This window comes from Camelus ferus, chromosome 34 (assembly GCF_009834535.1).
Source record: "Camelus ferus isolate YT-003-E chromosome 34, BCGSAC_Cfer_1.0, whole genome shotgun sequence".
Taxonomy (NCBI): Eukaryota; Metazoa; Chordata; class Mammalia; order Artiodactyla; family Camelidae; genus Camelus; species Camelus ferus.
This window is the reverse complement of record NC_045729.1, coordinates 15,555,501-15,580,564: the sequence shown is the minus strand read 5'-3', so window position 1 is coordinate 15,580,564 and position 25,064 is coordinate 15,555,501. Positions and strand designations below refer to the sequence as shown.

At 40.8% G+C, this 25,064-nt stretch overlaps 2 protein-coding genes across 5 annotated transcripts in view; one reads left to right on the top strand and one right to left on the bottom strand.

The window, feature by feature from the left end:
- Positions 1 to 51: 51 nt before the first annotated feature.
- Positions 52 to 9,884, bottom strand: M6PR (mannose-6-phosphate receptor, cation dependent). 2 transcript variants are annotated; one of them, XM_014565512.2, is made up of 8 exons: positions 9,426 to 9,804; positions 8,740 to 8,944; positions 5,251 to 5,430; positions 4,315 to 4,481; positions 3,115 to 3,224; positions 2,692 to 2,822; positions 2,051 to 2,177; positions 52 to 1,583 (listed from the first exon to the last, which is right to left on the bottom strand). In XM_014565512.2, exons 3-8 carry the CDS (start codon positions 5,427 to 5,429, stop codon positions 1,461 to 1,463), a joined length of 837 nt encoding a protein of 278 aa, XP_014420998.1. In that variant the 5' UTR covers position 5,430; positions 8,740 to 8,944; positions 9,426 to 9,804; the 3' UTR covers positions 52 to 1,460. The 2 variants fall into 2 exon arrangements, with proteins under 2 accessions (XP_014420998.1, XP_006192208.1); XM_006192146.3 differs by lacking the exon at positions 8,740 to 8,944 and having other exon boundaries at positions 1,088 to 1,583; positions 9,426 to 9,884.
- An 11,688-nt stretch (positions 9,885 to 21,572) lies between these two features.
- Positions 21,573 to 25,064, top strand: part of KLRG1 (killer cell lectin like receptor G1) — a 120,735-nt gene continuing 117,243 nt past the window's right edge. The window contains exons 1-2 of one of the 3 annotated variants that reach the window (XM_032473331.1): positions 21,573 to 21,722; positions 24,362 to 24,463. In XM_032473331.1, coding sequence (XP_032329222.1) covers positions 21,641 to 21,722; positions 24,362 to 24,463 — 184 coding nt within the window. In that variant the 5' untranslated portion in view covers positions 21,573 to 21,640. The remainder of the gene's footprint in view (positions 21,723 to 24,361; positions 24,464 to 25,064) is intronic. The other 2 variants (XM_032473330.1, XM_014565513.2) reach the window with 2 other exon arrangements.

Here is a 25,064-nt window from a genome sequence, read left to right as displayed (position 1 = left end):
CTTTTAAGTGTTTTTGTACAAAAAGTGTATTTTTTTTTTTGCATTTTTAAAACACCAGGGTGTGGGGAAGGAATGCAAACAAATAATGAAAAAGATGCTTTTATAACATTATTTCCCTGTTTAGAAAGAAAAAAAAAATCATTCCATTGGATTTAAAAGTCTGAAGAGGAAATAACTTCATTTTCTTCTCTAAAGGCTAGAAAGGCCCCTGCCTGTTGATCCCAGCCTCTCGTGCCCAGCGGAGCTACGTTACTCTCCAGTGGCCCAGGGTCACTATCACAGAAAGATCAGGCCAGGTTTCTGGGCACATGGCCTTACTTAACAGCAAGGTGGAGGCATCAGAGGATAAGAACCTCTCCCTACTGAAAGGATGTGGGCAAGAAGACACTTCCCTGAGCCAGAAGGGGGCAGGTGTGGCAGCATCCACACCCGGAGTAGAAGGTGGCAGAGCCCTCGGTGCCCCACTTCTGCTTCCATTCCCTTTCCAGGAGACTGGGGGGGAAAAGTCAAAATGACATGCCTGCGAAGGGAAAGTGCAACATATTTAGAAATTCTGGTAGAGGGAAGTATCTGAGGAGTCAGAAAAGCTTTGCCAGCTTTTACTACAAGTGGGAAAAGAAAGCCATCAGGGAGATCCCACTACAACATAAACAGGCTTCCCTTTTCTGGAACCCTGGTGGCATAGGAGGTCAATTTCAGTTTCCCTTTCCAACGGACTGGACTTCTGGATCAGGCATTTTGGCTACAAGTGGACCAATAATCTAAGACTACAATCCAGGGCCCAGTTCCAGCTGTGAAGTCACTCCAACGCCAGCAAATGAAGTGTGGTACCTTGTAGTCCTCTAACTGGGAAATTTCACATCTTCCCCATCACAGTCCGAGAGGTGGGAGAATTAAGTCTATGACATCTCCAGGCTCAGACCAAATGGCAGTACTTGGAATGCAACCAAGTAATCACTGCAAAATAGTTCCAAGCAGCAAGAAATTACATCCAGATTCTCATGGAGACTACTGTACGGGTGCAGAGCAACAGCATGAAAGCAATCAAACTGTATAAATAATGTTTCTTTGCCTTTTTTCTTTTCAAAAAGAAATCCAGTGTCTCAAAAACTTGTGAAAATGTGTTTAAAAAAGAAAGGGTCAAGGAGCCTGCCACACCCTTTTGTTCCCATAACTCTCCTGCTGTACCTTCTGATAGTGAGAGAGGGTGCAACAGCTTCTCCTGCCGTCGGCCTGTGGCACCGTCTCTGTCCTACAATTGCACCTCAAGAGGGACAGCAAAACAGGAAGCAAAGGGAAGGTGTTTCTACCACTGAGAAGTGGGTGCAAACCAAAAGCAAACCGGAAAGCAAGAGCAGTATTAAGGGGGAGATGAGGGACCGGAGTGGAGGCTGCTTTAGAAATCTGGCTGAGTATGCTTTGGTTTGGGGGCTGAAGAAGCTGGACATTTAAAGTGCTGATCACATCGGTAATAAATGGTCATCCCTTTCTTCTGACTCCTCCCCCAGCTGGTCATCCCCCACACCGCGGTACGCAGCAGGCACGTTTCGGGGTTTAGATCGGCACACAAAGTCACAGCCGTCCTGAAGGGAAAAAGGAAAGGAAGGAAGTGATCATTTGGAATAAGCAACTTTAGGGTAAGACAAAGGATATTAATGGTCTAAGAATGTGGCAAGAATTAGTTTTTTTCTGGGGATAATGAAGAGAAAACTCCAAAGCCCAAGGATTAGCCTAAACTGCACAAGGAGACAGCAGTGAAGTTCTAATCAGGCCGCCGCCTCTCCCCGCCCAGGCCCCTGGCAGCTGTAGCGGACTTCTCAACCTGAAACAGCATGGCTCTTCCGGCCAGGTCTCAGCAGGGCCAGACACTAAGGTGCGATGCTACTTATTACTCTGCACTAGGGCAACTGTCTTGGTTTGCCGGGACTTTTGTGGTTTTAGCACCCAAAGTCCTGTGTCTCAGGAAACCTCTCAGTCTGGGCAAACCAGGATGGCTGGTCCTTCAACCCTGCATGCAGGCCACGACTTAGCCAGCTGCCCTGGTACTTACTGCTACCAGGTTGCCAAGATCCTGCCAGAAGGCTAAGTGAGGAAACTGCTCCATTCCTTTGGCTCCCACCACCAGTCGCTGGTACAGGAACCCCCCAATGATATAAACAGCGACCAGTGATGCAAACCTGTTAGGGAGAAAGACGTCTATACTTCAAAACCAAGAAACAGTGAAACCCAGTAAAGATAATCTCTACATTCATTGTTAGCTGTGTTCCATAAAAATGAAAGAGGGAAAAAAAAGGTAGTCATGTTAATGAAAAGGGACTGGTAGCTTCCTTAGAAAACCAACTAGTACTGTCAGTCTGAGAAACACAAAAGGCTCAGAAAAAAATAAAATTGTCACTCTGGCTTAGGGCTGAGAATAGTCACTAGTAGATACACAACTCCATTTCTTCAAAAGTTCTAACAATCTAATGGGATAGTACGAAAAACTGTCCAGCCCCCCAGAAGGGAAAAAACCCACCTCCAAACGCAAATACTTACTGGGGACAAAACAGTCTCACTTTTCAAAATGTGCGCAGAGTTTAAAGAGGATTTTCCCAAAGTTCTTCCCCCTCCAATTATGTTTTGTACCCATATACCTCCAAATAATTGTTGAGTTAAAAAAAAGGCTTGGACTGATACAGGAAAAGGACTCACGTGACAAGTAAGACGGAGCCCACGCTGAGGTGGGAGACCTCCGGGGAGCAGGCCAGGCTGCTATCCATCTCAAAGAGGTAGAAACAGTCTTGGACTTTGCCTCGCTCCTCAGACACAGGGTTAAAATTGTCCTGATGGTGAGAGGACAGAACACAACGTTTATCTGGTAAAGTGTTTTTTTTGAGGCCTGTCAGAAAAAAGAACAAAACCCCCCCAAAACCCCCAAAACATCTGCTTTCTCCTGCTTCAAAAACCTATTTTCCATGAATGATGGAAGACGGGTGTCTACGACTCAGGGAAAAACTGAACCTCCAGTTTTCTCTGATGCATCCCAATGATCCTGTTCCCTCCAGACAGTCTCTCCCACTGAGAGGTCAGTCCCTTCATGGCCCCTCTAGGCTCCTATGCCCCAGGGTGCCTCACCGCCAGGGTGCGTCGATTGCAGGAGATCATCACCACTGCCCGGCGCTGCTCCTTGCCACAGTGATTGTCATATTCATCACCCCCTTTATAGATCAGCATGATCCAATTACCTGAGGAGGGACAAGGAAAATGGAGCTTTGGGGCAGGGGACAAGCAGAGGCAGACCTGGGCACTGCGGTAGAGTGGACCTGAGTTCAGTGAAATTGGCTTTAATTGAAATAACCCTTATCAGCATGAGCTCCATGTACCAGAAATACCGGCTAGAACGTGCTTCCTTACAACAGCTTTGCATTCCCTCTTTAAGAGAACTGAGAATCAGATATTCATACAAGAACAATCATAATTTTCCACATTAAAGGTAGGCAACCAATAGTGCAAATACAATTATGATCTATCCCCTAATCATGATTCGCATTTTCTAAACACCTGCTGACATCAAAAGATGAGGTGACATACCATTACTGGGTGGCAAGCGAACGTCTAAGATTTTAAATTAACCACACATAAATTCAAAGTGGATGATTTTTAAGACTTGGGGAAGGGGGTTCTCTCCTTTAGTATTTTCTGTGTTCAAATTTCTTTTACAAAATATCATTTGATTCAGTAATAATGTGAGTGAATAGGGTAAGGATTTTGCTTCTAATTTTGCATATGAAAAAACAAAGTAAAAAAGGAGAAATGATATTTCAAAGTCACAGGACAAATAAATATGAGCTGGGTCAAAATTCCAGTCTTCTGATCTCTAGCCCCAAACTCTTGACATTTTTTTTTTTTTGGTTTTTTCTTTTTTTTTTTTTTTGACATTTTTTAAAATTATGTTACTTACAGGAGCAGCAATCTGCACTAAATAACTTACTCGTCTGCTTAAGGAAGGAAAACAGACCACAGTTGCTCACATAGTCCCTTCTAGCAATATGATTTATGACTTGAGAAATACCACCCTAACTCAAGTTGGGGGGGGAGATTTTTGTAGACTGACTGGTTTTTAAAAAAGCTTGATCTCACTTTAAAACAAACACATAAATGTCCTGAGCCTTGGCTGCAGGACTGTGGAACAAGGCACCCTGTGGTTTGCGGGTATCTCAGGTGTGCTGAACCACACACACCATCTGATGCACTGCAGGGACCGGGCAGGGCTGAGACAGGACTGTCAGAGGGACTGACCTGGGATCCATAACTAATCAACAGGGAGAGTCTTACTTCCATTGAAGATGTGAGTCTCGTTGAGTCTCCCCACGACTGTCTCCTTCCCGCTACTCTTGCTGATCTGCACCAGGCCTGCCCCGGAGCTGTGGTTGCCAGCTTCTCGGCACACCCTGAACATGTAGACGTACGTGTCTGAGCCCTGGCCCACGGTGCTCTCAAAGCTGCAAGGAGAAGTGAGGAGACAGAAGAGGGCAGTTACTGGCTGTCAGCCTTAAGAAGAGCAGCCTCCTTTTAACCACCACCACCAAAAAGGTGCCTTCAATTTATTTACCTGATGTCACAGCAGATGTAATGGTGAATCACACCTGCTGCACCACGAGGTCCCCACGACCTGACAGACCCTGACCACACCCTAAATGCTGCTGCTGACTGATTAAAACAGCACCCAAGACGGCGTGTATTCTAGGTATTTCCAGAGTAACTGCTCTAGACTATGCTAAAGTGTTAGCTACTACTTCCCAGTGAGTAAGGGTCTATGTTCATGAGACACTCCTTAGTTCCTTAAAGATGATCTCCAGATTCACGTACCCAAGATTCCTGACACTTATGATGACACATACAGGCCTCCGTATGTTCATCTGGTACTTCTAAGGTCCTACTGCATAGACGTATCAAATGCTGCTTTTTAATTTCCTATAAGCTGGCCCATTGGACCCAGTCTTGGAAACGGCTACTCTTTTGCATAAGATGCCTGCACATGGCTACTGAGCACTGGGCCGAGCGCCTGCTCTGCATCCTAAAGGAGAGCAAGATGTCACGGCCCAGGAAGACCAACGCTGCCGAAGTTTAGGTTAGAACCATCTCTCAGGGCAGGTTATGATACATGTACCCCCTACATATCTGGTAGAAATACTAAAATAAAATCAGTGAGAGGAAAAAAAGATTCTTTAATAAAGTCATTTTCAAGCCTTTAAGGTTCTTCCCATTTACCTTTTGTTATACAGCGGCTTCAGCCTCTTCAGCAGAGCCAGTTCGTTCTCTGACTCTTTACCCTTTTCTCCCACCAGGTCGCATGTTTTTTCTTCCGTCTGCCAGGAGTCCCTCACCGCCCCGGCCAGCAGCAGGAGCAGGAGCGGTCCGGTCCTCCAGGAGCGGCAGAAGGGGCGCATCCTTTTGGGGGAAGGCAGGGAGGGGGGAGATGAGAAGAGAAGGGAAAGAGAGAAAGCATATGAATATGCGATTAATGAATGGCATTTAAAAAAACTTTTAATCTTCCATCCATCACCTACATTACACTAGTCAGGTTTCTTCATTATCATGAAGTTGGGCTTTATTTTCTTATCTCTAGTTCAAGATTTTAGCTGTCACCAATGTTCTTTTTGCCATCCTTTAATATTCAAAACTGACTTCCTAAGTCTCTGGGTTCCTCTTTTTCTTCTTAAAACTTATTTTAAAAGCTTCTCCCCAGCTGACTCCCTTGTCTGACACCACTGCTCACCTCCTGTCCTCCCAGTGTCCTTTCAGGACAGGGCCACAACGTGCATTCAACAAAGAGGACAGCATGGGCCTTGGTGAAGAGTTACTGTCTACAGATTGTCGATGATTTCTGCAAGGTGTGCATACAACAGGAGTATCTCTGGGGGTGGCGGTATAGCTCAGTGGTAGAGCACATGCTTAGTATGTGCAAGATCCGGGGTTCAATCTCCAGTACCCCCACGAAAGAAAAAAAAAAGAAGAGTATCTCGACTTGGGAAAAAGACAACTTTTTTGTCCTAGAAACTGTCAGAAGAACCAGTCAATGGCCTAGAGAATACGAAGGTGCCACTAATGAACAGCATTTTGAATCTGCAGAAACAGTAAGATTCTCTGGCATATGCAACAAATAGAACCTCATAACATGTCTGAGTCAAAAGCACCCATGTTAGGAAATTCATATATTTATCACTTTCAGCCTAACTCATAGGCAAGTCTTTCAGCACAAACTACAAAGGTGAGAAGAGAGAAAGGAAAGAACAAAAAAGAATTAATTATGACAGCCTGGTGGAGACATCCTTGCCTCTTTACCGTCTGGTGAAAAGTTGGATTGAGATGTCTCATTATTTAAAGTTTAATACTAGTTCCTAAATACTGCTAAAGCCAGTGACTCTCCCTAAGATAATACTCAAATTAAAATGAACACTTGCTAAGGACTAGTTGGAAGTTATTAAAAAAAAAGATGTAAAATAAAGAAAGAGACTCGCATACTCTGGGCTCTAACCCCTCATTTTAATATTCAGGAGCATCCAACAGTCTGCGTTCATCTTCACCATAAGAATGATGAGCAGAGATAAACACAGCCACAGTGCCAGAATCTCAGCATCGATCTGCTCTAGTGTCTCATCTCTGAAAAATCATTCAATCATTTAAACAACAGGAACAGAATTCACTAGGTCAACATGAGTGGTTTGAAGATATTCCAAAACTCACCTCAGGCTCCACAAGTCATGAATCTCAAGAGTTTCTAGATTTCCAGTAAGTACAGCTGTCTTCCTACAATTCCAAATTGCTGACCATTCTTGGGAATCATCAAGCCACCTTAGAAAATTAGCAAATCAACTCACCTGCCACTGGTACTGCTCTAGGAGTGGAAACGTGTGGCTGTTTCCCAAACTCATTTTCTTTTCTCTAATCTCATCTTTACACCCAGGCTACTGATTTACCCTTGCAAAAGAATTCACTCTGGTGTCTATGATCCAGGCCACTGCTACTTGTTAATTTCCTAACAGTATCACCAATTTTCCTGATACAAAGATTCAATTCTCCCAAACTTTTCTCATTTATGGTAAAATGCTTCCATACTACAAGTCTCGACTTTGGCTCAAATACTCTTTCAGAGTCCTCTAATTCGTTTTCATACTGTTTCAAATGACTCCATTGCACTTTAAGAATATAAAACTTGAAATAGGCAGAATTTAATGGGTACTAGTAAGTACCTGAATAAATTTTCTCCACTCTCCTAAATGAAGTTACATTTGACTTTCTGTTTCCCACATTCTACTGTGCTTGGGAAGTTGTCTCTCTGTCTTGGTGTACTCCAAACATTAATTCAGTGTAGTTTACTAAGATGTTTTCCTAGAATAATTACGGCCAGCCACAAAGTCTGAAGCCCCCATAAACACATTCAAAGCATAAGCAGGAAAAAGCAGAGTGCTTGCTTTTTGCCAGGGACTGTCTGATGCACTTAACATTCATTAACTGATTAAGCCTTAAACAACAACTCTATGCAGTAAATACAATTATTTTTCTTATTTTACAGATAAGAAAACAGACACAGCTAGCGGAGTGAAGCAGATAGTCTTAGCTCCCAGTTCACGGTCTACCCTTAGCCACTACACGTGCATCTTCTTTCACATTAATTTTTTGGGGATTAGAGTAAGCAAAGACTTGCTTTTTTTTTTTTTTTTTTTTTTTTTTGACAAAGCACGAAGGGGAAGTGACTCTTCACACAGTTCACTGACTAGGAGGCGGAATAAAGAACCCAGACCTCAAACTCCTACTTTTCCTTTAATTAACTCATTGCTCAACACATAACTTGACCAGCTGAGTTTCAAAAATGAAATAAGAGATTCCTTTTATTAGACTGATTTAGCATGCCATTTTCCTTACATTCTGTCAGGATCCAATTTGAAATTTCAACATTTCAGCCTTTCAAGATTTTTTTTTCCAGGATCGGTTTTCCAGAGGGATGCTCACACAGAAGGCTATGTTCTTTGGCTTCAAAGTTAGTTCCTTATCTGCTAACAGTTGATGATTTCTTTTCCCAAATTAGAGCAAAGAATCTCACAAAACTGGGAAAGGATGAAACACCTTGCAGTCAGCATTAATTAAGTTGAACTACTGGTTCTTATTGGTTCAAAAAGTTAGGACGAGAAAAAATTTGTTCCTGTCTTTCCTGGTTAAGGTTTGGCTATGGTTGAGCTGCTTCTCTTTGATTAGGTGGTATGTGCTCTCTGTGCCTTATCTAGATTATGCGCGTTAACCTTCACAACCTAGAAAAGTAGATATAATTTCTCCCATTTTACAAATGAGGAAACCGATTTTCACAGAGGTTAAGCTAACTTGCCTTAAGTTATACAAGTATTAAACATGTTGAAGTTAGGGGGGCAACTTGAATGATTCACAGCACAAAGATATTTACTGGAAAACTTCTGATAAATACAAGAGCGCAAAAACGTATTACAAAGAGCATGAAATCCAAGGGCTGGGTAGTCCCTTTTTAATGTGCTACAATTAAGATTCTCAAGGCGCAAGAGTCTGTCCTAGATACTTTGCAGACAAGCGGCAGGACTTAGAAGATTTTGAAAAGTCCCTTTCAATTTTCCTGTTCTACAATGATAGATCTATTTGGTTAATGCTAAAAATTCTCCTTCAATGGGATGACCAACGACTAAGCCAGGAACTGGGAAGCACTCGAGATCACTGGGCCTCTGTATCACTTACTTCCCCCACCCTTTAACCAGCCATGAGCATTTTCCGTTTTTCAATGGTATTTCTACTTTCTTCTCTCCGACTCATTTCTGATGCGGCGGCCCTATCTCCCGTCTCCAGCAGACTACACTTTCAGAAGAGCAGCCTTAGCTAGCTGAAACGCGCAGTGTTGTTAAAGCCTCAAGGCAGAAGCCTACGGCCCAAGGGCAGAAGCTTCCTGCAAAGAGGAACACAAACATCTCGGTTAGCTACTCTTCATCTCATACACTCATATTCCTCACATTTCCTCCAGCGTTCCAGACATTCTCGTTCCGCCTAGACTCCTGACTTCCCAACTGCTTAGGGCCATATCCTCTACACACGATGCTACTTTTAACCTCCCTCCAAGATGCAGGCCAAAATCCCTTCCACAGGTATCCAGGAACACCTCGAACGGACTCCAGGTTTAGGAACCTTCCTTTTCCTGACTTCCAAACACGTGAATTCCCTCTCTGGTCTCGGAGGGCCTTTCTCCCTCGCTCCCTCCGGGACTCTGTGACTCCCCAACCTCACGCCTCCGCCTTTCTGCCCTCGGGCTCCTCAGCTGGATTTTGGGCTAGAACTCGGGCCGAGGGGTACTTAGCGATGCCGGCCCCTGTCACAGACACGAGGGGTGAGCGTTCTCCAGCCCCCTCCTCCTCCACGCCCCTCATACTCACTTATCGCGGGCAAAGGGAGCAGCCAAAGCTCAGAATCCCCGACTGAATAACTACCCGCGGCTGGGAGACAGGGCCTGCGAGGGGCCGGCCGCAGACCCCGGTCCCAGAGCTCGTGGCAGAGCCAGGGTCCCCGCCAGGCGCCTCGTTGAGCTCCACTCCGGGAACCGGAAACAGGAAGCGCCGGGCGCCGCTGGGCGACCGTCCCTCCCACCAGACCCCGCGGCATGTGACCACAGAGCCACTCGCCCCTCTCCCCTTCTCCGTCTCTCAGAGAATCCCAGGCGCTGATTGGCCAGGGACGTGGGCGTCGGGATCCGCCCTCCGGGCATCAACTCCAATCCCCACGGAGATTTTGAAGTTGAGTTCCACTTTGTCGGATCGCTTTTCTACTAACGAGGGTCCCAGCGTCACGCCCCCGGGCCTCTCGGCTCGCGCCCCCGTCACGTGGGGTCACGAGAGGTCACGCGCGGTCACGTGCCGGGCCCGCTCCCGGGTAGGTCGGACGGCGGGGGCGCGTGAGGGCGGAGGCGGAAGCGGAACTGCGGGGCGGGGCCCGCCCCCCAGGGCGCGGCGGGAGCTGTAGTTCTCGCGCGGGGTCGCTTCGTCCTGCTGCTGCCGCGGAACGCTTGCCGCCTGAGGGGGACGCTGGTTCGCCGTCTGCCCGGCGCGAGTCGCTGGGCCTCCAACGTAGGCACCTGGAAGATGGTGGGGAGCGATTGGGTCATGGTCACTTTGGCTTTCTTAACCACACCTTTGTTCTTTTAGCCCGGACTACGGTTTAGTACCTTGAGGTGTAACGGTGGTTACTATTATCCCTCCGTTCTCGTGGCATTTTGTGTGATAAACACTGTGCAGCCCGTTCCGTTGACCCGAGCCATTCAGTTTTAGACTTTGCGCCTTTGCCAAAATCCTTTGCGGTGTCCCTCACGTCTGGCGTCTTGGCCACGTGTCGAAGTCCCCACTCTTTCTTACAACTCCGTTCAGAGGCTGCTGCCCCTGTGACTTCTAGAGGGTTCTCTCTCCCGAGGTGGAATCCTTCCTGCCTCCGAATGCCCGCGTGTTGCTTGTACTTACCTGGCTAGAGGCTGATTTCATTCTGTTTTGATTCCTCCCTTGCTTTTGTGTGTGCCTCGCACTGTGTTCGCCTCTGGGGACTGGATTTTGATCCGTCACCCTGCTCACCGGAGTTCGGACACTGTTTATTTTGAATCGAATCATAATAGAAGCCGACACTTGCATAGCCCTATGGTGCTCGGCACTAAGTGTTTTAAACGAGTATTAATTCACTGAATCTTCATGTTAATCTTAATGAGGAAGTATTTTATCTCCATTTTACAGGATGAATAAATTAAAGCCGATAGAGGCTAAGTGACTTGCTCAGGGCCTCACAGCTATTAAGTTACGGAGTCAGTATTCAGGCTCCATGATTTAGGGATAAGTAAGATTTGTAGGAGTATAGTTTCCAGAGTCCGTGCGCCCGAGCACTTCGTTATACTGACTGTGTAGGATGCTGCGTTTGTTTATTCATTGGTACACTCAGTTCAGGCTGGGTGGTATATCTGGGTTGGGTTTGGATGTGTCCTCAAGAAAAAAATAAAAAAAGTGAAAGGTAGGTTTCTTTACAATAATGGAAGTAATTTGTAATCAGAAAACACGGAGAACTACAAAACAAAAATCCATAAACCCACCAAGAGGTTTTGTATTTCTGTCAGGAATATGTTATTCCTTTCCTTTAAAAAACTTAATATAAAATATTTCTCCGTATCACTTAGTTTACAAATAAATTTTTGAATGTTTGCATAATATTTAGCTGTGTGGATTGCCATTAGGTTTAGGCATTTAAGACATTTCTGTTGACGTGCTTTTACAATTCATTCAACAAATATTTACTGAGCAAATATTTACTGTTACAGGTTTTGGGGATACATCAGGGAAAAAAGACAAAAATCCCTTTCACAATGAGCTTTCATTCTAGAATTGATGTTCATTTGTTGGTGAATTGAACCAACACGTTTCAGCAGTTTTCTTCCTGGTCATTGATTAGAGTAGTGTTGGGCTGGAGAGAGAGGGAGAGGGAGAGAAGTGTGCGTGTTGGAGGTGGGGAACCCCAGGGTCCAGAAATGCAGTTGAGTAGGCTGAAAAACTTGTCTTTTGTGAGAATGGGAGCGAGGGAGAGCTTCCCTTCCATCCAGTTGCAAATGAGCTGGGTCACTCCCTGCCTCTCAGGCTTCAGTGCCCCTTCTGGCAGGTATCTGTGTCAGTGATCTCAAGGTTGTCGCCAGGGGCAAAAGTTGAAATCAAGAGTTATTTTTTGCCTTCTGCTCTGCCCCTCTCTAGCCTCACCCTTAACAAGGATGCTCCCCACACTGCCCACATCCACACCCTCCTCCCACACACAGAGGGTAAATTGTTTTCTTGTTTAGAAGTGTTGCCCCATTTGCTTTATTGGTCTCTCTCTCTCTCCCCCATCCTTCCTACACACACACACTAACACACATGTTAATTTTGAGTTATCTAAAAGTTAAGTTTCCCATTACCACTAAGTACACTGGTGTGTATTTCCTAAGAATAAGGGCATTCTTACATTACCACAGTACAATTATCAAAATTAACAACTCTAACATTGGTACAACATTATCTAATCTATAGTCCATATTCAAATTTTCATCAGTGGTCTCAGTAAACTTTATAATTACTTCCTGTTGCTAATCACAGAAGTCAAGTCAGAGTCACATGTTGCAATTAGTTGTCATTTTTCTTTATCTTACCTGATCTTGAAATTTTGTAAAGTACTGGTCACTTGTTTTGTAGATTGCCTCTCATTTTGGGTTTGTCCGACGTCTGCTCTTGGTTATATTTAGGGATTCATTTCTTGATGGGACGAAGAGAGGAGTGATGTGTCCTTGTATCTGTCGGGACCCAGCTGGAAGACAGATACCACATGTGTGACTTTAAGGAAAAATTCAGTATGAAGAATTACCTTTTAGTAAAAAATAATCAATTACTAAAAGGGTTAAGAGAGGACTCTAAGTTACACAGAAGTTATGTAGAAGTAGCAACTACAAAATGCAGCTGCTGCTTCGAGGGCTGAAGATGAGTTAGCAAGGAAGCAACTTAGAAACTTAGAGGAAGTGCTACCTTTCCAACCACAGGGGAGAGGTTCAGACCTTTGAAGATAGGGTGTGGTTCCTGCCACAGGAACATGCAGCCCACTGATGAGGTGACAGAAAAATTACTGGAGAAGCTGGGTCACTGTTGAACTGTCAGTGGGAACCTCTTCTTGGTGGCTTCTTTGTCCTTTTGACGTGTCCTCGTCATTTTTGGGGCAGTTCCTTACTTTTGAGCACATAGGCGTTCCATGTGGATCTTGTACTTTTCTTACCCCAGAAGCAGTCATTTCTCCAAGGGGGACTGGTTCCTTTTAGTGGAGAGGGTATTGAGAAACCAAGATCTGATTACAGGTTGTATTTATTGCTATTGTATGTCATTGCTTTAGTCCCTCTGAGCAGACAGTTAGGAAATCTATATATCTTACCAAGAGTGGACAACCGTTATGGTTTAATATGTTTATATGTTTGTTCACACAAGAGAAAACACAAGTAGTTTTTATAACTGGTAAACTGTACCATGGTCTAAAGCAAGCCTGCTAATTAGAGGTCAATGTTTGTTTAAAGTTTTATTTTTTGTTGTTGAGGTAAAATGTGTAAATCATGAAATGCAGAACTCTTAAGTATACTATTCAGTGAATCTTGACAAATGCATCATAACTGTAACCACCCTCTAATAAAGATTTAGCAGATTTTCATCACACAAGAACATTCCCTCATGCCACTTTCCAGTCATTTCTCTCACCCTAGAGGCAACTACTGTTCTGAAATGTTCACCATATATTCATTTTGCTTATTCTAGAATTTCATATGAAATTGAATCATACACTGTTTGGTTTCCTTCACTCAATATAATGGTATGATGTCTGTGAGGTTCTGTTGTTGCATATTATCAGTAGCAGGGTTTTTTGGGGGGGTATGGGATAGCATTATACTGTGTGAATATTTCCTAACTTGTTGATCTGTTTTTCTTTTGATGGGTGTTTAGGTTGTAACTATGTTTTCTTCTAAGAAGCTTTATACTTTTAGCTTTTTATGTTTATGTCTGGAATCAATTTTGAATTAATTTTTGTGTTTGGTTGAGGTAGGGTAGAGGTCAGTTTTTTTTCTCATGTGGTCTCCCAGTAACATTTGTTGACTTTTCTTTCTCCCTTAAATTGCTTTGGAGCTTTGTTGAAAATCAGCTGACCATATAGATGTGGTTCTATTTCTGGCCTTAGTTCTGTTCCATTGATCTCTTTGTTAATTATTATGCTAACAATAAACTGTCTTGATTCCTTTAGTTTTGTAAGTCTTGAAGTAAGGTAGTATACATCTTCCTTGTCTTTTCAAGACTGTTTTGGCTATTCTAGGTCCTTTGCATTTCCATATGTATAAGTATATAGATTCAACCTGTCAATTTTTATTTAAAAAAATCTTGCTGGAATTGTAATTGGGATTAATGTAAATCTGTAGGTATGTTTGGGGAAAATTGACATTTTAACAACGTTGAATTTTACAGTCCACGAGTAGGATACAACTATTTAGGTCTTACCTAGTTTCTTTTAGAAATGTTTCGTAGTTTTCAGTGTAGAGGTTTTACATGTCATTTGTTACATTTATTCCCAAGTACTTATATTTTTTGATGCTTTAATAAGTGAAATTATTTTGAAAGTTTTATTTTCAAAACATTTGCTAGTAGTATATAGAAATACAATTGATTATGTATTTTGAACTTATATCTTGTAATCTTGCTATCTTATTTTGGCAGTTGCTCCTTTTTTCAGACTTGTTCTGGTCATGATGGTATAACTGGGACTGGACTTATTCTCTCATCTTAAACAACTAGCAAACTGGGAAACGTATGAAACGATGGTTTTCAGAGACTGGATAACAAGCAGCACAGGACAGTAATTCCTGAGAGAAGGGAAATAAGATGAGCCCCCCAGTTTCCTCTGCTTACTAATTCTTGACAAAAAGTAAGCCTCAAAGGGTACCAAGTAACTTAACTGTGTCCAATAACAAAAGCCAAGCACTTTTTAAAACACACAACACAATCTGGCACCAACAGCGTGAAATTCACAATGTCTGGCATCCAGCAAAAGGTGACCAAGCATGCAGAGGAGGCAGATATAACCCATAACCTGGAGAAAAATCAGCCATTAGGAACTGACCTAGAAATGACAAAGATGAGAGAACTTGCAGAAAGGATGTTAAAAGGGCAATTATAAATACACTTCATATATTCATTAGACCAAGGAAAATTGAACATGATAAAGAGAAAAGGGCAAGATATTTTTTGAATAACCCAAATTTGCTTCTACAAATCAAAAATACAATATCTGAAATGATGCAATGAAAATATACTGAATGGAATTAATAGCATATTAGAAGATGCAGAAGGAAAGGTTAGTTAGCTTGAGACATATTAGAAAATATCCAAAATAAACACATGGGGAAAAAAGACCCTCTTCCCAACAAAACACACAAACAAACAAGCAAACAAAAAACACAGCTTCAGTTACCTATGGTATAATATCAAATATTCTAATATATTTATAATTAAAGTTTGAGAAAGAGGGCAGAAAATATATCGGCCGGAATTTTTCAAGATTTTATGGAAGCTATAAATTTACAAATCAAATATGCTCAATGAACATCAGGCAGAAAAAAACTTGAAGACACATTATTATCAAGCTGCTGAAAAGCAGTGATAAAGAGAACATCTTAAAAGTAGTGAGGAAAAAATACACAGCGGCATACTTCACATCAGAAACTATGCAAGTCGGACAAAATTAGATACCTTTCAAGTGCTTTTGTAGGGGTGGAGAACCCTGTCAACCTAGAATTGCATATATACAAAAAATACCTTTAAAAAATGAAGGCAAACTAACATTTTTTTTTTCAGATGAACAAAACTGAGAAATTCCTTACAAACAGACCACTGAAAGATATTAAAGGAAGTTCTTCTATCAGAAGGAAAATTATACCACGTAAAAATTTAGTTTTATACAAGAGACTGAAGAACTTTAGAAATGACAAATATGTTCATAAATATAAAAAAGTTCTGATTTTAGAAAAGATACCTTTAAAAGATTAATGATTGAAAGGAAAACATTAACAATCTACTGTGGAATTTATAACATAGATAGAAGTAAAATGTTGACAATGGCCAGGGAGAGGGAGAGGAAGTATACTGTTGTAAGGTTCATTTGACATTTATGAAGTATTATAATATTATTTGAAGGAAGAATGTGATTAAAGATATAATAGTGACCTTAGAGCAATCAAAAAAAAGAGAGGAAAGAAGGAATGGAGGAAAAAGAAAAAGAGGAAACAAGGAAAGAAAAAGGTGTAACTGATAAGCCAATAAAAGAAGTAAAATGGAATCATAAAAGACATTCAGGTTAAAAAAATGATCAGGATAATAGGGAAAAAGTTAACAAAGAATAAATTAAACACATAGAAAATAAATAGCAAGGCAATAGGTATAAACCCACCTGCAGAACCTGAGAGAAAAAGAGAAATCCACAATTATTGTTGGAGATTTCAATATGCCCCTCTCATAATTAACGTGGTCAGAAAATCTGCAGTCATACAGGAGACTGGGGAAACACCACCGGCTCACTTGACCAATTGACATTAGTTCACTTGCCACCCCTCTTGTGAGTCAAGTTTTATTGGGACACAGAGACACTTATTTGTCTATATTTGTCTGTGGCTGCTTTTGTACTATGAAGCTGAATTGAGTAGGTGTGCAATGTGATGATCTGATACATGCATGTATTGTGAAATGGTTACCGCAGTGAAATTAGTTAGCACACCTGCATCACCTCACATAGTTACCTTTTGGTAGTAGTAACATTTAAGATTTATTCTCAGCAAATTTCAAAGATGGCACAGAGCATTCCTTTATAACCTTAACCCTTTCCCCCTAATGTCAGCATCTTAAGTAACCACGGTACATTTGTCAAAGCCAAGAAATAAAGACTGCTACATTATTATTAACTAACTCCAGGTTTTCTTTGAATTTCACCAGTTTTCCACTAATTTTTTTTTCCCTGCCCCAGGATCTAATCCAGGGTAGCATTTAGTTTTCACATTTTCTTGGTCTTCTCTGGCCTGTGATTGTTTCTCAGTATTTTCTTACTTTCTACAACCTTGATGAATTTGAAGAGTACTGGTCAGATATTTAGTAGAATATCTCTCAAATCGAAGTTATCTGATTATTTTTCATATTTAGACTGAAGATGTGGCTTTTGATGAAATATACCATTGTGGCCAGGTGCCTTTCTCATTGCCTCATGCTGGGAATGCATGATATCAACAAGACTTGCCACTGGTGGTTCACACAGCTAATCCTGTTCATGGTTTGAGTTTGCGTTTGCCAGGTTTCTCCCCTGTAAAATTACTGTTTTTCCCCTATCCATTTTCTGTAAGGAAAATTTATAACATCTCCTCCCTTTATTTCTTTATTCAGTAATTTATTTAAATCAGTATGGATTCAGAGGAGTGACTTCAGCATAATGGCAGAGTTGGAGACTCCAGCCTCTGTCCTCCACACAAAGAACAAAAATTAGACAGTTATCTATTAATGAAAATAGCTCTGGGAGATCTTGGGAATCCACTTAGTAACACAGTGGAGCCAAAAACTTGAAAATCACCACCAAAAAGGGAAGGAAGACCAGTTTCATTTTGTCTGCATCATGCCATCCCTCAAATATGTATAGTCAGCTGATTTCTGATAAAGTCATCGAGAACATACAATGAGGAAAGGATAGTCTCTAAATGATGTTGGGAAATATAAACATACATGCAAAAGAATGAAATTGGACCCTTTTCTTACACCGTGCACAAAAACAACTCAAAATGGATTAAAGATTTAAAATTAAGTAAGACCTGAAACCATTAAACTCCCAGTAGAAAACGTAGGGGAGAAACTCCTTGACAGTAGTCAGTGATTGAGCAATCAATGAGCAATGAGTTTTTGGAATGTACACCAAAAGCACAGGCAACAAGGCCAGAATAAACAAGTTGGAGCTACATCAAATTAAATAATTTCTGCAGAGCAAAGGAAACACCAAAATGAATTGAAATGTAAATTGGTATAGTCATTATGGAAAACAGTATGAAAACCCCTAAAAAAATTAAAGATAGAACCACCATATGATCCAGCGATCCCACTTCTGGGTACATATCCAAACGAAATAAATTCACTACTTCAAACAGATATCTGCTTGCTGTGTTCATTGCAGCATTATTCTTAATGACTGTGATATGGAAACAACCTTTGTATCCGTTGATAGATGAATGGATAAAGAAAATGTGAGATTTATATATATATGTTTACACACACACACACACATACACACATATAAAATGGAAGATTATTCAGCCTTAAGAAAGAAGGGAATCCTGCCATTTACAATAACCCAGAGGACATTAAGTGAAACCACCCGCAGATAGATGAATTTCACATGATCTCACTATTTGGAATCTAAAAAAAGTTGAACTCATAGTAACAAAGAGTAGAAGGGTTACCAGGGACTGATGGGTGGAGGCAAAGGAGAGATAACTGATCAAACGGTATAAAATTTCAGTTATAAGATGAATAGGTGTAAGTTCTGGAGACCTAAATACAGCATGATGACTATAGTTAACAATAATGTATTGAATGTGTACTTGAAATCTTCTAAGAGAGTAGATTTCAAGTGTTCACCACCACACACACACACACAAATGGTAACTACTGGAGGTGATGGATATGTTAGTTTGATTGTGGTAATCATTTCACAATGCATACTTAGATCAAAACTTTTGTACATACATGCAATTCTTATTTGTTCAAGAATAAATAAAAATAATTCAGTATGGATTTATAGATTTTTAAAAAATTCCTAGGTTATAATATAATACATCCAATACTTACAATATAATCCAATTTATTTTGTTGCTCTAATTGATTCGTTTCGGCCATTGGAAGCTTTTCCAGGTTGATTCCTGAGTCCCTCTGACAGGCCCTCATCGTTTTTGTTGTTTTTGTTTTTGAGTACTCCCTTGTTTTCTAACAGTAAAAGACTGAGAGATGCTTCAGGCCCATCGTGTGTGTTTTCTTCTCTGGCCCCCGAACTAGTCATTTCCTCAGGGAGCTCTGGTTCCTATGTTGCCTTGCTTTGCTTGCTTGCTTGCTTGCTTTCTCTCTCTTTCTCTCTTTCCTCCTTTCTCTCTTCCTTCCTTCCTTCCTCCTTCCTTTCTCTCCCTTCCTTCCTTTCTTTCTTTTCTCTTTCTCTCTTTCTCTTTCTCGTTCTCTCTTTCTTTCTCTTTCCTCTCTTTCTTTTTTCTTTTTACCATCTTAACCATTTTCAAGAGTGTAGTGCAGTAGTGTTAAGTATCGTTATGGACTGGATTTTTGTGTCCCTTCCACCCCCAAATTCATGTATTGAAGGCCTAACCTCCAGTGTGGCTGTATTTTGAGAAGGGCCTCTAAGGAAGTAATTAAAGTTAAATGAGGTCATACTGGTGGGGTCCTGATCTGATCAGATTAGCGTCCTTCTCAGAAGAGGCCCCAGGGAGCTGGCTGGCTCTCTTTGTCAGGCATGCACTGAAGAAAGGCCGCGTGGGACCGTAGTGAGAAGGTGGCTGCTACAACCCGAGGTGGGGTTCCCACCAGACACCAACTATGCAGGCACATTAATCTTGGAGTTCCAGTGTCCAGAACTGAGAAGATAAATTTCTGTTGTTTAAGCCACCCGTTCCGTGGCATTTTGCCATGGCAACTTGAGCAGACTAATACAAGCATATTCACATCGCTGTACAGCAGAGCTCCACAAGTTTTTCATCTTACAAAACTGAAACTCTTTAATCATCAGACAACTCCCCATTTCTCCCTCTCTCCATTTCCTGGCAGCCAGCAGTCTACTTTCTGTTTCTATGCATTTGACCACTTTAGGTGTGTCATATAAGTGGAATCATTGGAGTATTTGTCTTTTTGTGATTGGTTTATTTCGTTTAGCATAATGTCTTCCAGGTTTATCTGTGTTGTAGGACATGAGAGGATCTCCTTCCTTTTCAAAGCTGAATAATATTTCATTGTATATGTTGGGGCCCAGGGGAGGCTGTCCCCAAATATGCCTCAATGGCATAGAGATTATTTTAATTGAAAGTTACTTAAGAAATGGCCAACGCAATGTGATCTTCCTTTCTGTCTCCCTGAAGCAGGAAACGAGTCTCACGTAAAAGGTGCACTCCCCGTGTCTGGAGGTAGAAGTCCGCCCTCACCGCCAAAGACAGGGAATTTGGGGCCCAGAAGCTCGTATAAACAAACTTGTTACGTCTTTAATTTACTACCCCAGCCCCAAACTCTGTTTAGATTCTTCACTGATGGGACAGCGAAAACCTGAGTTTCTTTGTCCCGTTAGTTCCTCACAAAGTTATTGTTTCTTTGGAAAGTGTAAAAGCTGCTTGCTCTGGCCACTTCTTAGGTCCCATTTCTATGAGGCCTCCATGTGTATGAATTAACATTTGTTTCTTTTTCTTCCGTTAATCTGTCTTGTGTCGATTTTATTATTAGTCCAGCCACAAGAACTTTAGAGGGGCATGGGGGGAAATTCCCCCCCACCCCGACGCACGTATAGACCACACGTCGTTTGTGTTGTCTTCCTTTTAAGGGCATCAGTATGTGTTCTCACAAGCAGCTAAACTACTTGTGGATCTTTTTTGGTTCTGTCAGTCTGGGTTTTGGCTCTTTGTTTGCAGCGGCCAGCACTGAACCACCGCTGGTCTCGCTTTCCAGCTGTTGGCGGTGTGGCAGGCCCCTTCAGCAGGGACCGCAGGCCTGTCCGTGCACCCAGCTCTTAGCCAGGGCCCCAGGCCGTGCTCCCACGGCATCTTCCAGACACCTCTCTCTGTGCAGCTCTCTCGGGTCAGTCACCCTGATCTGCACATTCCAGGCATGTCAGCAGCTCAGAGTTTGGATCTGTGCCTCCTCAGCTTCATGAGACTCCAGCTCTGTTTAGGATTCACTTTCCTGCTTTGGGCCAGAAAGTGGTCCGGGGTGGTCACAGTGCTTACCTTTGTGTCTTATGTTCTCTCCAGCATCACAGTGCTGCCTGTTCCAGGCCTGAAAACAGTTGCCTCATGTATATATATATATACACATCGTGTTTTGGCTGCAGGTCAAGTCCAGTATCACTCTGTCATGGCTGGAAATAGAGCTATTCTTAGTTTTTAATTAATATGCTCTCCCTGTTTCTCTTCTCTTTCTCCTCTTCTGTCTTTGTACATTTTATCTTGGTGACTTTACCTATTCTTGGAATTTCAATTCCCTTTCTAGTCTTCTTCCTTTAACTTTTTATTAACACTTCACCTATTAGAAGTAAATTTCTAACACCTTAGTATGTATTTATTTAATTTGTTCCTCTTTATAGTTGTCTTTGCATATAAAAATAAGAGAACAAGGAGAGAAATTTTAATGGAATTTCTTACTCTGTGGAGGGTAAGGATTAGAGCACAATTGGGAGAATGTTTTGGGAACCGAGGAGTGCAGAGTATTCACAAAACGTGTATCTGGGCAGTAGTCCACGTCTCCCCTGATTCCGGGCACTTGCAACCCACATCCATTTCTCTATCACATGTCACTACCCCAGAGCTCCAAGAAACAAGGAAATCAGCCTCACTTGGCAATGCACCTGTTTTCTTGAAAGGAAACGAAGCGAATACAAGATCTTGAGATAAATTCACAGCTAGGAATTCGTTCTTATTTTTATTTCAGTTTCCATAATTGAAATTGCTAAATTTAAGTGCAACGATGGGGAACCAGCTTAAAATATACTTAACAAGCATCTAGAGAGTATGGTGATGCCAAGTAAATAAGTAAATAAAATAAACAAAACATGAAAAAGTCAAAGTTTAGAACATTAATTTCTACAGGCATCTCTAGAATTTGAATGATTTCCTGAAAAATTACTTCTGTTTTTGTCATGCTGGACCTTTTTTTTTTTTTTTATAAAAACAAACCTTCAAGTTTCCTGCTAGCAGTTTAGAGATTGGGCTGTTTCCTCACTGACGTCTGTCTCCTCTCACATCTGTAATTTTACCCTCTCAACTGAATGTGAAAGATACTAGGTAAAAATGACTGACAGTGTTACTTATTCCGTATTAGCATTTTCTACTGCACCCCAAGCCCAGAATGACTGCAGACCACAGCAAACAGGTGAGTTAGCCAAGTTAGTATGGAGAACTGTCCATAGTGACTGACCATAGGCTAAGGGATGAATGGATTGGAAAGTCTGTTTAGAGTAGAGGATGCAAAGATGCAGAGGATAATTTGAGGAAATACTTTTGGTTCAGTTTGAAGTCTAGAGTTGGCATATGAAAATTGGTTGTATGGTTGGCAATCTGATCTTAGGTTTCAGGTAAATTCTTTTCTAACCATTCGCTTTTATGATCTCAACTATGAAACGCAAGCTGGGGCAGTTCTGTTGCTCTTTATTGCTTCTGAACTGTAGCAAGACTTTTATTGGGAGAGCTTTATCTCTTTAGTGATGTTTGGAGCAACCTTGGACCAGCTGTTTCCATTCTAAGTATTTCTCTTTTTCTGCCTATGAAAATAAGGAGGACACCAATAATTTTGCAAATGGGTGACAATAAGATGTTGTCAGAAAAGAAACTGATCTATGTATCTGGGTTTTTTTCTCCTCCCCTACAGTTCGCACTAGAATGGTAGGAAGAAGGTATTAAGAACACTTAAGTAGACCCTGTGACTATGGGAATTTGAAGATGAAACAAACCACTTTTACACTGTGCCCTGAAAAACACTTTCTGAGATAGGCAGATAACAGTGTAAGTGCCAAAATTGGTATTTGATTTTATATCTTAGCCAGTAAACTCCCATGAAGTATCTTCTTTAGCGTAACTCCATAAGCTTTCTTTTTGCTCCATAGTCTTATTGTTACAGTTTTTAGTATTATCCTTTGAAAGCATTGCTACAATTTGCTAAATCATTCCATTATACTTAGAAATTTTGATTTATTTCTATTACTATAACTTATGCAGCATTTAACATTTTTATTTGTATATATCCTTTTTTTGGATTATATCAGTGCTAATTTGTAAGGAACAGAACTGTTAACTCAAAAATAATGTACATTTTAAAGTATAAGTGTGAGATCACACAACTGGTGATGAGTTGGAACTTGAGTATAATTATTTTGATTTCCAGACAGTGGTTTTTATTTATATACAGTGCACATTGCATGCTCTTATTTATCACTGGTATGTTCATTTCTAGGTCATCTTTCTAGGGTGCTCTGTTTGAGAGGGGAAAATAGTTTAGGAACATTAAAATGCTATTAAAAGTCTCTTTACAAAAGTATTACATGCCCATCATAGGAATTAGAGAAACTATGAGGACAGACATAAAAAATAAAAATCACTAATAATTGTACAAGGTGATTATCACTGTTACTATTTTGATATATTTTTGCTTTTCTATGTTGACTGTACTATATGTACTCCATTAAGAAGCTTTTAATATGCATGTTTTAAAAATACATTGAAAAAGATTAAATTTCATTTAATTTTTTGAATTGTGGTTACACAAATACCGTTATGTGTTGATACCTTTTTTGCATTTAGTGTAACATCTAAAATCAACATTTATTTCATTCAATATTCTTATATAATGTAAATGTATTTTTTTATGTCACTAGAAATCTAGTGTTATTGGATTTGGCAGTCCAAATGTTTCTCATGCAGAACTCTCATTTTAAGGTATTTCTACAATGAATTTCTTTCTTTCAATAAGTTAAAAAAGCTTCACAGATACACACACATCTACAGGATAATTTACCTAAAATTTAAGTATGGAAGTGAGTCCTGAATAGGTAGACTTATTTTCCCAATATCCAAATTAAAGGTTACCAAATAAAGAAATCAAAACTAGAAGTTAAATATCTTACTTTATAGATGTTTACTCTTCTCACCTAAGTTCTATACTATCAGACTATGAGACTGCTCTAATTTTAAAATAAAAATTTAGGTAAGAAACACTTCTATTTTCCAGATTAAAAAAATAGCATTCTTAGATACAGGCTATATGCAGCATAGTTAGTATAAAGGAGCATCTCATCCTTAAACATATTTTCAACCCAAACTCATTACTCTTCCAGTAATGAGTTTCCAAAGCAATGCATCTTATGGTTCAAAATTCAAAAGGTACAGAAGAAAATAAAGTAAAAAGTCTTCCCCTACCTCTGTCCCCAGTGACCTATTTCCCCTCCCCAGAGGCAAAACAGTGTTATCAGATGCGTGTGTCTATTTCCAGAGATGCGTATTAGCATACACTGTTTCACAGAAAACTGTTTTCTTAACTATTTCCCTTAACTCTATACCTTGCACATCACCCCATATCTGTGAAAAAAAAGCCTGTCTTTATTCTTTTGTAAAAGCTGCATATGTGTGAATGTCTGTAGGAAAAATTTCTCAAAGAGAAATTTCTGGGTCAAAGGGTGAATTACCTTTGCAGTTTTGGTGGCACTGCCAAACTGCTCTCCAAAGAGGTTGTTCCAATTTATATTCTCAGCAGTAAAGCATGAGACTATGCAAGCCGCAATTACCAAGGAAAAAGTATCTTTAATTTGTTAAATAAAGTATGTTCCTTGTTAAAGATAACGGTGGCTACCCTAGACTTCAGAGAACGTCCCTGACAGACCCAGGAAAGGAACCTTGAGGGCCTGGATCTCAGTTGCCATCAGGCCACATTGCTTCAAGATCCCAGATATCCTTCCCTGACCTTCTTTTCTGCAATTTTTATTCTGACTTGAGATTTTGCTTTGGATTCTGTTCTTGCAGCTTCTTCCAGATCCCCTCTCTCTCACTATGTGGCGGTAGCTTTGGGGCTTCTGAGTGCCATTCTAGTGAGTCTGCTGCTCTTCCAGGGGATTCTGTGCCAGGGTAAGTGGTAACTTCAACCAAAATTTGTGTTATAAAAACAATGTAGCATAACAGAAAATTAGGAAAATGAAAAATAGCTCCAAAAAGATAAATCATCACTAGTACACAACAACATTTCCTGAGTATAGTCTCCTAGTCTTTGAGAGCGTGCATTTGTGTAACCATTTATTCTTTTAATAGAATTTCAGTCAAGTCCTGTAAAATCTCCCTCACTTCCCCCTCCTTTTTTTCAGTATGGCTGGGTATAGTTTTGATCATAGTATGCTAATAATGTTGCATATTGGTTTTTAATTTGAGATTATGTCATAAACATTTCCCTGCCTACTATAATATTTGTCATGAAAATCAAATTATTATTATAATAGTGTGTTTGACTTTTCACATAATACATATATCATAATTTAATTAGACATATTCTAATTTTTTTCCGTTTAGAGAGCTTTCCCATTTTCTGAAATGAACTTTTCTAGATGTAGTTCTTCTGGGTCCTTAAATAGGATGATCCAGAGGGCCATCAGTTCTTGTTTCACAGTCTAGAGTCGTAACTTAGGTTTTGTTGTCTGGGGATGATTGTTAGTAACACGGTAGACAGACTTTGTTC